General features: G+C 34.8%; 1 protein-coding gene across 3 annotated transcripts; it reads right to left on the reverse strand.

Annotated features, from left to right (window-relative positions):
* Window positions 1-4146: 4146 nt before the first annotated feature.
* Window positions 4147-11453, reverse strand: Vom2r67 (vomeronasal 2 receptor, 67). 3 transcript variants are annotated; one of them, NM_001099485.4, is made up of 6 exons: window positions 11233-11453; window positions 10117-10399; window positions 8939-9742; window positions 7240-7464; window positions 6184-6307; window positions 4147-5033 (listed from the first exon to the last, which is right to left on the reverse strand). In NM_001099485.4, exons 1-6 carry the CDS (start codon window positions 11451-11453, stop codon window positions 4147-4149), a joined length of 2544 nt encoding a protein of 847 aa, NP_001092955.4. The 3 variants fall into 3 exon arrangements, with proteins under 3 accessions (NP_001092955.4, XP_087440495.1, XP_087440494.1); XM_087584369.1 differs by lacking the exons at window positions 6184-6307; window positions 7240-7464 and having other exon boundaries at window positions 5013-5030; XM_087584368.1 differs by lacking the exons at window positions 6184-6307; window positions 7240-7464 and having other exon boundaries at window positions 5013-5033.
* Window positions 11454-11932: the final 479 nt, after the last annotated feature.

Genomic DNA, 11932 nt, shown 5'->3' on the forward strand with positions numbered 1-11932 from the left:
TGAGGCTCTACCAACAGCTGACTGAGACAGATTCTTATAGTCAATCATTGGACTGAGACACAGATCACTGCGAAAGAGTTAGAGGAAGGATTGAAGGACATGAAGGGTATGGAAACCCCATAGGAAGAACTAAAGTGTCAACTAACCTAGATCACTGAGAGCTAACAAAAACTAATACAGCATCCAAAGAGCATTAATGGGATAGTTTGTTTCCCCCAGCACATATGTTGCAGAGGAGGACATTGTTTGTCCCCAGTAAGAGAAGATGTGCCAAATCCTGTAGAGACTTTATGTCCCAGGGAAAATTGATGCAGGGGATGGTAAAAAGTGTGTCATGGGTGAGCATCAGAAGCATTTGGGGGAATATACTTTCAAAGGCTATGCTAGAAGTGATGGGGTGAATAACTCTGAGAAAGGGGATCATGGAGGGCAAAATTTGGAATTTAAATAAATGAAATAATTTAATTAAAAAATTCACCCTGGGGTCCTAGCCCACAAGTTGACAATTTTTGTTATAAAGCCTTTTGCCAAAACTTAGAATCTAATTTGACATTGTAAAAGAGAATTAAGAATTCAGAGATAAGCTATCAAGAAGAAAGAGTGAAACAAAAAAAGCATATAAGATAGAGGTTTTTTTAAATGGAAACCTGTGGGTTTTTTATTTTAATTCTAATACAAGTGCCCATGACTGGGGGAACAAGTGATGGTGTTGGTTCCAGAAGATTTCAGAAGCCACCAAACTTTCTAATCAATATTGACTATAGGAAAATGAAGCTTTCAAAGCTGAGAGAATCTTTGTTTTTACTTGTAAGATATTCTCTAATCTCTCATGTTAGTCATATGTTCACTGTTTAGCAGAAGATTCCTTTGATGAACTTACAGGCCTCCCATATGCCTTCTTCTTACAGAGATTACTGGCATTTGGCAGCAACTCCACCTGGCTTCCCAGAGAACATTTATGTAGTTGTGGCTGCTGCTGTTTTTCTTCTTATGTGATTTATATCTGGTGTTGTTTGTTCACATTAGGAAGTACACCTGTGCAGTGTGCAGTTGCAGACCACAATCCCTTAGGGATGCTTGGGCAGAAAAATTGAATGTTCAAGACTAGTATGAGTTCTTGAATTTAAGCCTAAAATAGGATAGTAAAATTTCACTTAGGAGAAAAAAGAAGTAAATCCAAGAACTTATTCAAAGTATTTTTGTTGTCTTTTTATTTGTTTTGTTTCCCCCATAATTTTAAATCATGTATATATGCTGAAGAGACTCATATATCCATGAGTACATGAGGATAAAAATGGGCAACGATAACCAAAGAGGTGTATTAATAGGATCTTGTGAGCCTGGAAACACCAATTTCCCTTAATTACCAAACTATCTCCCCAGCCGAAAACAAAGAAGATTTGAAAATATTTCTATTCATATTAAAGGTACAGATGCTCACAATTACTGAAGAGATCTAGCATCACTCAGCTCGAATTTGACTTTGTTTTTCATAACCCATTCTTGCCTCATCCTTCCAATTGAGAAAATTACTGTCAAGTACCACCATCCGTCCATTGATCATTAGGTTTTAATTAACAAGAAATTACTTAAGAAAACACTTCAATCATACTATTCTGTGCTTAAAACTCAGTCCTTGATTTGTATCAAATTTGGCAACAAGTTCAAGGTGATTTCTGTTGCTGTGCTACAACACTAACCAAAGCAATTTGGGGAACTTTAGGATTCATTTGATTTCCTACTTATAGTCTGGTGTAGGGAAAAATTAGGCAGGGAGTAAAGGAGACCATGGAGGAATAAAAATTACTGGCTTGCTCAGCCTGTTTTTCTATACTGCCCAGGGCTAATGGATTAAGGGGAGCATTACTCACATTGGGTTGGGTCCTACTACATTGATCATTGATCAAAGAAAAACCCTAAAATCATGTTCATGTTCCCTCCTCTCAAGTTACTCTAATTTATATCAAGGTGAAAAAATTAACCAGCACAATATTTTGCATATGCTTTATCAAATGAACCTGTGTGGATACATGATATGAAATTCACAAAGAAGAAATAAAAAGGTAAAAAGTTAAATTAAATTCAATGAAAGAAAAAAGAACTCAGTGAAAAAGACATCTGGGGAAGAAACATGTGGATTGGTTTTAAAAAAATGTGCAAATGATTTGAAAATACTTGGATCCCATGTAAATGTTCATCAAAAGTTGAAACTTGATGAGAATGTGCTCAATGATCAAGTACAATTCCCCAAGAAGTTATTTAACACAGTTTTGCATCAGACTAACAAACTTACTTCACAACCAGGGATGTGTGAGAGTGGGCAGAAAATGGGGATTAAATGTTTTATATCGGTATTGTAGGAGTTTTGTTAGTCTTCAACTAGAAGCTTTACCTCTAAAGACTAGAATTAAAGTTGCTAGAAATTATAGTACATGCTACTAGAGGAAAGATAAAGGGAATAAAGATGAATGTATCCTCTTAAAAATTTTTCCCTCATCAGAGGAACAGGAAAAAGTGCAGAAGTTGCTGGGAAAGATCTTGAGAATTAAAGGATGAGGAAGTTGGCTGTGAACACAAATATTCTGAAAGGAGCATAGGTAAAAGAAAAAGCCTTGGGAATATGACTCAAGAAATACAATCTGAGGAAGAGGCATTACACTGTGCATGACAGTATGGAAGTTAGTAAGCTTAAAATGCTTTTACCCTACATAACAATTTACAGGAAAGTACATATAGGTGCATGGGAGAGGTAGTCATTGCAAAGGAAAGAAACAAAGATTTTTTTATATGCTGAACCAAGTAATGAACCATCAGAATATAAATGTATGCAAATTTAGATGGTATCTACAGCTTATATTTCAAAATGTATATGTATATAAAATACATATATGCATTCAGTAATAGTTATTTATATAAGAGCCCATATCCATTTTAGGAGTGCAGGGAGAGGTACAAATGGTGTGTTGGAATCAGGAAATATAAAGAAAAAAGCAATTAAATTACAGTCTCAAAACTAACTACCAAATCATAGTTAAAAATAAAGGAACAAATAATATTTTGTGAAAAATGGCACTGTATTTCACCAAATAATGTTGAAAAATAGTAATGGGTATGTATTTGTATTTGTTTCTTTGTGTATATAATATTAAACCGAATAATATTATGTTACTCCTATTTTGACAAATTGTATAATGAGATTCTTCATCTAAAGTGATTTATTTGTTCCTAGACTTCAGTGACCTAATTGTGATAAAGTTATTGTGTATTACATTATTTTCATCACTGCTTTTTCCTCACTGAATGAAACACCTTTCATAATGAAATGCTGTGTTTTCTATAAAGTTCAAGAGCCTTATAGAGCAGGCACAATCTGAACCCCACAGTCCTTTTCATATGTTGTACTCTTCTTGTATGTTATTTGATATTCTGAATATCTTTATAGTATATTATAAAGCTATTCCAATATGTCAGGGCTCTGTGATGGCCATCAAGAATATTCAATGCTGTAACTATGCTCCACACTCTACTATGATTCAATCTTGTTTCTCTTTCCAAATAAATGCCTTTTATTGCATCAGTAATCTAAGACATTCCAAATCTCATCTAAGGCAATTTACCAATTTGCTGATGTCTTAGTTTCTGTTGCTGTAACACCATGGTCAAAGGGAATATATGAGAAAGTATTATTTTCCTATGCCCCTTGGTCACACATAATTGAATAATGCCAAGAACATGAATTCAAGGACTCAACAAGAGTCCCTGGAATAATGCTGATTACTGGCTTTATGTCCATCCTATCTACAGTCTTCTTCCTTATAACTCCCAGAACAACTTGCTTAGAGGTGGTATTTCCCACATGCAGCAAGTTCACCTTATACTAATCCTTAATTAAGAACATTCCTTAAACATATACCTACAAGTCAAAGTGATGGTAGCCACTCCTCAACTGAGATTTCCTATTTTCAATATGTTTAGGTTTGGGAGGGCTCATTTGCCACCAAAACGTACTAATTGGTATTATTTTAAGCAATCCTGCCCTGTGATATAAATACTATCTCTAGGTATTGCTTAAACTTTTTTATGATTAAGGAATACTTTATTAAGGCAAAGTAAAACAGTAAAACTTTGATAAAGCAATTCATCTTTTTATTTCTGAAGAACATTTAAATCTGGTCGAACTAAAAGAACATAACACTTTGGGACAAAGATACACCCTAGTAACCCAGCACTAGAAGCCAAGATAGAGAATACCTCCACAACTATCATAACCTTCCCCCTTGTGCTATGGTAGACAGGGAGGAAGGTGATCCATACACTGTAGAACACCAACATGCTGAATGTTAGGAACTTGGCTTCATTGAATCTGTCAGGAAGGTTCCTAGCCAAGAAAGCCACAGTGAAGCTCCCCAGAGCCAAGGAGCCCAAATATCCCAAGACAAAGTAGAAGGCAATGATTGAGCCTTTGTTGCAAATAATGATGACCTTACCATGTTCAGATTGTATATCTCTGTCAATAAAGGGAGGAGATGTTCCCAACCAGATTCCACAAAGAGCAAGTTGGATTAGGGTACAAATGGGAATGAGAAAGTTAGTTGCCACTTTTATCATCCTCCTTCTTATCATTCTCCCTGGAGTAGTGAGCTTGAAAGCTGTAACCACAGTTATTGTTTTGGCCAACACGGTAGAAATAGCCACTGTGAAAAATACTCCAAATGTGGTCTGCTGCAGGATGCAGGTGTCCTGGTTGGGATGTCCAATGAAGAGCAATGAGCAGAGAAAACAGAAGACTAGAGAGATGAGCAGGATGTAGCTGAGAATGCGGTTATTGGCTTTTACAATGGGAGTATCCTTGTACTTCACAAAAGTGACTAGTACTAGAATTGTGATGGCCGAGAAGGACAGGGCCATGCAGCCTAGAGCCATCCCCAGTGGATCTTCATAAGCCAGAAATGACACAGTTCTTTGGAGGCACTGTGTTTGCTCTAAGTTGGTATACGAATCATCTGGACACCTCACACACTGTTCCATATCTGCTAGCAAACAACAATAAACTCTTATAAAATATCATATTTATGTAGTTAATACTTTTTTATTTGTATTATTCAGAGGATATATAAATAAATAATTTGGTGTTGAGCATCTATTCCATTTCTTATAGCTCTAGGGACCATTAACTTAAGATTGCTTTCTATTAACCTATGCTTTGAGATGGAACAAATCATCATCACAGGGAATGGAAAAAATACTTATTAAACAAAGAAGAAAGAAAAATGTGATTAATAATATTCATAATAGGTTATCTTAGTCCTCAAACCATAAATTTGCTAAAGACAGACAAGGGTAGTGTGCAGAAATAGTTGTTGATGCCATTTGATGAAAGACATTATGTACTTTGCTTTGAGAGTTGTGCACTGTCTACCTATATATAGGCACCAGAGCGTATAATTACCCATGCAAAACTGTTCACATAAGGGAATATTGTCCTTCTTGAAGAAGTATGCCTCATAGATCTGTGCATATCCCTCTTGTTGTATAATCTCTTTTTTCCCAACTACACATTCCAAGGTTATAGATATTGAAGATTATGGCATGAAGATTATGAATATTGACATTCATCCTTTTTTCCTTAGCTAGATTGTGATTAATGATAAGCACTATCCCATCTGTTGCTGCATTCTTGAAATATTAACCCTTGTTTGAACTTTTTACAAGAAATTCTTAACCATTTAAGCCATATAAGCTATTAAAATATATTTCAGTAAAGAACAACTGTTATCCTGAGCATCTGGTATTTGTCAGGCACTAAGCTGTGTGATAGAGGGAAATATTGCAGACTGATCATGTAGTCAAGATTCTTTGTACAAAGGATCAAAGAAGAATAAACATCTGCATAGATTATGTTTAAAATTATTGTTTAAAAATTGTTACACATGCATGTCCCCCTAAACATTTTCTGCATAATATAAAATCAGTAGCCACTATATTGTGAGAGAAATGAGTTGTTTATAGAAAAAAATTACAGTTTATTTGCTTGGGTCCAAAAGATGTTGATATTATTTCTTGTTAAATTCTGAAACATGGAGATTTTTGGTCTTCAGTTTCCATGTAGGCCATATCATATTTCTAGTTTAGAAAAAGAAGGTATTTGTATTCATCAGTTTTCTCCTTCATGCAAGCATGTACCTGTATCATTGGAAACCTCATTTTCTGGGCACTGGACACAATCAAAGCAGCAGTCTGCTGTTTCTTTCTGATGAATTTTTCTGAATCCAGCAGTGCATGTCATACTACACATGGAGGAGGGAACCTGAGGCAATACACACACACACACACACACACACACACACACACACACACACACACACGTGTGTCAGTGTAGTTCATGTATACATCATATATACAATGACCCATACGTTGATATATGTGATATTAAGTAATTTGGTTATACATATTCCTCTGATAATTTATTATTTTATATTACTTTACAGTGCACTAAAATTCACAGAATATTTACTACATTATGTAATATTATATATGTAACATGTCAGTTATAGCAATTTAAAATTTTTTCTTCTTAAACTGATTAATCCAAATGGAAGTTTTATGTGGCATCAGTTTCTCTCTCAAGATTTATACATAAAAAATAAGAACAGTGAGTTGTATGGAGAGAGAAGGTAAGATACATCAAGAAAGTGTTGTTTAAATGTATGAGAACAAAGTACGTTATATAAGACTCTCAAACAATTAATGAACTTTTCCTTAAGTTTAAAAGAAAACATTGGGGGGTTGGGGATTTAGCTTAGTGGTAGAGTGCTTGCCTAGCAAGCGCAAGGCCCTGGGTTCGTTCCCCAGCTCCGGACAAAAAAAAAAAAAAAAAAAAAAAAAAAAAAAAAAAAAAAAAGAAAGAAAACCTTGAATCTCCATTCTATTCCCCCTCCCTCTGCTTTTATGAGGGAGCTTCCCCGCCAATCTGCCCACTTTGGCATCACTACTCTAACATTCTATGCTAGGGCATCCAACTTGCACAATACCCCTCCTACTGATTACAGAAATAACAATCTTGTGCAGAGGAGGGGAAACAGGGAGTGGGGTAACATTTAAAATGTAATAAAATGTAATAAATAATAAAAATATATAAATTAAAAGTAGCAATTGGTCTTCATCTCATGGCTATTATTTCAGTGCCTCATATTTTAAAATTTATATATCTTGAAAAAATAATAATTGTGGCATACCTACCAATGTTCCTCCTGTGGCCCACTCCAAGTCTTCAGATATATGAAGTTGTTGATTATGTGTGAAATAAGGAAAATAGGTTCCTATTTTGACTTTTAATCCAAGGCCTTGTGGAAAATTCCAAATGATGAAAATGTCATGCTCTATACATTGATTTTCCCTGTGATTCATGTTCACCAGTTCTCCAAGAGGGTTAGTAAATACCCTTGTTTTCAGCAAGGAAGCCACCTAAATGAGATGCATCATTAGATGATTACATATGCTTATCAATGTAGGTAATGCTAAATTGAGAATGTACCATAATTTTTTAATGTCTTTCAGAAAAGACAGGTGTATGAAAGTAATCACATGTAGTAAAGTACATTATGCATCATGAATAATTAAAAATTAATATACTTCATATTAATGTTCGATTATAAAACGTGCTAGAAAAAATAATTACCAGACAACAAGTAACATGGTGTCTGTGTGTGTGTGTGTGTGTGTGTGTGTGAGTGTGTACATGTTTGTCAAAATAATATTTAAAAACTGAAGCCATATTTGTAAGAATTACGTAGAAGTCTAAAATTCTGGAAGTTGTGAAAATAAAGAATGGTAGTCGGTATTTCATGTACATACTGTATACATATATGAAATAAACATAAAGTTAATAAAATGTGCACTCTTAGTCATTTGGGTTTTTATAAATAATCACTAATTTAAATGAATAACTATTAATCAAAACACACATACTGATTCCTGAGAAACTATTCTTGAGGAAATTTTTCTATCCTTGTCATCACTTAAGGCTTTTATGATAAAACTTTTGGCTCCTATCTTAAATTTGAACTCATGTGGTAAAATGTTGAAACACATTTTCACAAAATTCACTTATATTCATAAAAATATATTCTCTCCTATTAAAAGTTATCACTGTGCATGATATATATCCATGTAAAAGATTTATTTGAGAGTTTTGCAGTGTAGAAATCTTTCTCTTTTTTCTTTTTTAAATATATTTTATTAGATATATTTCTTTACTTACATTTCAAATGTTATTCCCCTTCCCGGTTTCCTGTCCATAAGCCCCCTTTCCCCCTCCTTCCCCTCCCCAATATGGGTATTCCCCCTATACATCCCCCTTATTGCCACTCCCTCCCCTTATTCCCCTGCACTGGAGGTCCAACCTTTGCAGGACCAAGGGCTTCCCCTTCACCTGGTGCCCCAACATGGTTATTCTCTGCTACATATGCAGTTGGAGCTCTGGGTCAGTCCATGTACAGTCTTTCGGTAGTGGTTTAGTCTCTGGAAGCTCTGGTTGGTTAGCATTATTGCTTTTATGGGGTTGCAACCTCCTTCAACTCTTTCAATACTTCCTCTGATTCCCCCCAAGGGGGTCCTATTCTCAGTTTGGTGGTTTGCTGCTAGCATTGACCTCTGTAGGACATGCTCTGGATGTGTTTCCAGGAGAGATCTATATTCAGTCCCTTTCAGCATGCATTTTCTAGCTTCATGAATCTTATTCTAGTTTTGGTGGAGATTATATATATATATATATATATATATATATATATATATATATATATATGCCACATGTGGGTCAGGCTCTGAATAGCCATTCCTTTACACTGAGGGAATAATCTCTAACAAATGTACGTGAGCTTCTCAGGGGCATGAAATATCACATTGTTATATCTAAGTATAATGAAATATATGAAACTACCTGCTGACAGTCAGTGAATACTCCTTTTGGTTCTTCCATTTTCTGAGACTCTACTTGTTGTAAAATGAGTTCATGGTAGGTGTGGGCCACAGCATACACAGCATTATACAAATTGTAACCTTCTTCACTCAGGACCATGTCAAATGTGTGCTGTGCTAACCATTCCAATGGGTTGTTGAAAGTAAAATAATCTATTTTGCTATTGTTCTTCGAGATTGAACAGTTAAAATGATTCCACCCCAGCATAGACTGCGAAATGTCTACTGGATACTTGGAAGTGTTTATTGTTTGCATAAAATTTCTAAATTCAGCAATGTCACTGTGGTGGTGTGCAAAAGTGACAGTCCCATGGAAGAAATCAAGGTTGAAATCTTTTATATTTGTGATAACATCCCATTGTGAGGTTGTGATCCAGATTCTATGAGCACCTAAGTTTCCCCATCTTCTAAAGCTGACTTCTAAAGTAGAGTTTATTTTACCATAAATGACAACAACTTTTGCTGAAGATGTCATAATTTGTTTATCATATATCTTAGCCATTGTCATGTATATCTGCATGTTTTCTGGGATCATATTAACAAAAGCTAAACAGATCCCATGCCTTTGCATTTCCTCTTTCAAATCTGAGAGAAATTGAATACCCTGATCATCATCTGAGATGGCCAGTCCTATCCAAGTCCATTTAAAATGAAGCATCAAGGATGCCATGCCATGGGACAAACACGTGTCCTTGGATGCCACCTGATGGACATAGGGAAACTGGACATGGTCATTCAGGTTAGGGTTAAATGGTCCAAAGAAAAGCTAAAGAGTGTTGAAGAAAGGATGAAATATCCACATTAGGAATATTATTGTTAGGATGTTTGGACTTATATACAAGTAATGTTACTCACCATTCATAACTTAGTTTAAGAACAGTATGATTATACTATAAATGTTATATATTTTCCTATTATATTCTAGACTCTTCTTGATAAGTCTGAATATTCAGTTTTGCCTGTTTGCCCAGTAATTTAAACAATAGATTATTTATGTGTGTGTGTGTGTGTGTGTGTGTGTGTGTGTGTGTGTGTATGTGTAGCAGCATACTCAGAAATGCATGTGGTCCAAGTTTTCTTGTAGGCACATGTAAATGTAATTTAAATGTTGTTAATTCATACAGTGTCTCACATTCTTACCTTTGGAGCCTTGGAATAAATCGCCAGTTTTAAGGATGTTGTCCAAAATGGTCCTGTAAGCTGTATATCACAAGTTGACTCTACTCCACAGATAAAATTAGTAAAAGCCAAACCTTTGTTTGATTGTGAATATACTTCGTCCACAATTCCCAATGTATCTTCACACATGCCAAAAATGATGGAAAATAGCAAAGACATGTTGGATAGAAGATAAGGATTCTTGTTGATCTCATCAGTAGCGAAAAACATAACCAGAAAAAACTCATATTTTCTTGCTGGTATTCTAAAACCAAGCATAGTGATGATTAAAGGAGATGTTTGAAACATAAAATTTCAATTGCAATTAAGTTTGTAGTATAAGAAGTACATTTGTTCTTCTAGATTTTCTCTAATGTTACATTTATTCAAAAATTAAAAGAAATAGTAAACATCAATGTGATACAGATAATAAGTTTAATATGTGACTGGGTATTTGCATTACTAGACCAAAAAATATTCTGGTAAAATAATATGAAGCCTGGCAGGCTTTTTCCACATTCAGTGACAACTCCAGAATGACAGGAGGGCTTATTTAAAGAATATTTTAAAAAGCAAAATATATGTATATCCGTAAGTATGTATGCAATAATTATAGGTTGGTATCATGTATAGTAGACTTCCCTTCCACACATATATCTTAGTATATGAATTTATACACAACTTTTAGAGACCAAAATTAGATAACCTTTTTTAGAGGCCTTTGATGCATGCTCATGCAGGAATCATTGGCAGACAATGGAGGATAGGTAGTGATGCAGTCTCATCATATTGAGATTTTGGCAAAAGTGGGAATTGCAAATTCAAGGCAAATGAAGACACATATTTCACCATACGATATCCACAAAGATTCAACAGATATTTTGTTTTCCAGCTTTGTGAACTAGAGGTCAATGTAGTAAAGTTAAGCTAAACTGTGACACATTTGAAAGTATTAAAATAGTAATTGATGTTATAATTAATTTTCAGTGGTTCCTAAAGATACAGGGGGAAAAACGGGACAGAATCTTACAGGTTGTGTACAGAGCTATATATTTCCAGTTCATGACATTGAAGCAGAGAATAATGTTAATGACTTACCTAAAATTAATAAAATTAAGAAGTTTATTATAAAAATTTTCTTCAATACGTCCCTTGAATGTAAAAAGGATAAAACCACAGTCATTTTGCAAATCTCCATCATTATCTTCACTATTTTTTATCCTCCAAAAGCAATTGGGTTCAGTCAATTGTGTTCTGCACAAGATGACAGAAAACTTCAGGAACAAAAAGGCAACAGTGAAAGCACACAGCTTCTTCATGTCTGCTAGGATCCAGCATGGACCAGTTGTGAAACCTCTTTCTTATGAAGACAAACATAACACACACGTTTATACTTATGTGTATATTTTAAGGCTTTTGCTGTCTGGAGATCCACTTAATTATATTCATCAGTTCCTTTCCACTCATCCTATGTTCTGCTCCCTGGATACAATTGGAAAATTCTGGCCTCAAGCTCTACATCTGAGGTCTGAAAACTTTTGATCAAAGCATTTCCAAAAACATGTTTTGAAGATCATGTTCTCCATCCACAACTGCCATGATTTCATTCATATCTGTGACATAAATCTTCTAAGGGACAATCTTCTTTTGGACAACTTGAACCAGACCATGTGTAAACAGCCATATGTATGAACCCAATAGATTTCAACAGAACTTTCATAGTAAGACTAGAGTTAAGAAGGTATAAATGTTCCATATTATTCAGACTTTGAGTTGAATCATGGGACATTTTATCTTC

Source organism: Rattus norvegicus, chromosome 14 (genome assembly GCF_021556685.1).
Source record: "Rattus norvegicus strain SHRSP/BbbUtx chromosome 14, alternate assembly SHRSP_T2T, whole genome shotgun sequence".
Classification (NCBI taxonomy): domain Eukaryota; kingdom Metazoa; phylum Chordata; class Mammalia; order Rodentia; family Muridae; genus Rattus; species Rattus norvegicus.

Bases quoted from the DNA above. Each gene is read 5' to 3' on its own strand.
- Vom2r67 (NM_001099485.4), bottom strand. From the start codon at position 11,453: ATGAAGAAGCTGTGTGCTTTCACTGTTGCCTTTTTGTTCCTGAAGTTT. The intron at 7,465-8,938 runs GTAGTTTCATAT...CATCTCATTTAG, and splicing joins TATTCACTGACTGTCAGCAG to GTGGCTTCCTTGCTGAAAAC. The intron at 6,308-7,239 runs GTAGGTATGCCA...GTATTGCCTCAG, and splicing joins GGGCCACAGGAGGAACATTG to GTTCCCTCCTCCATGTGTAG.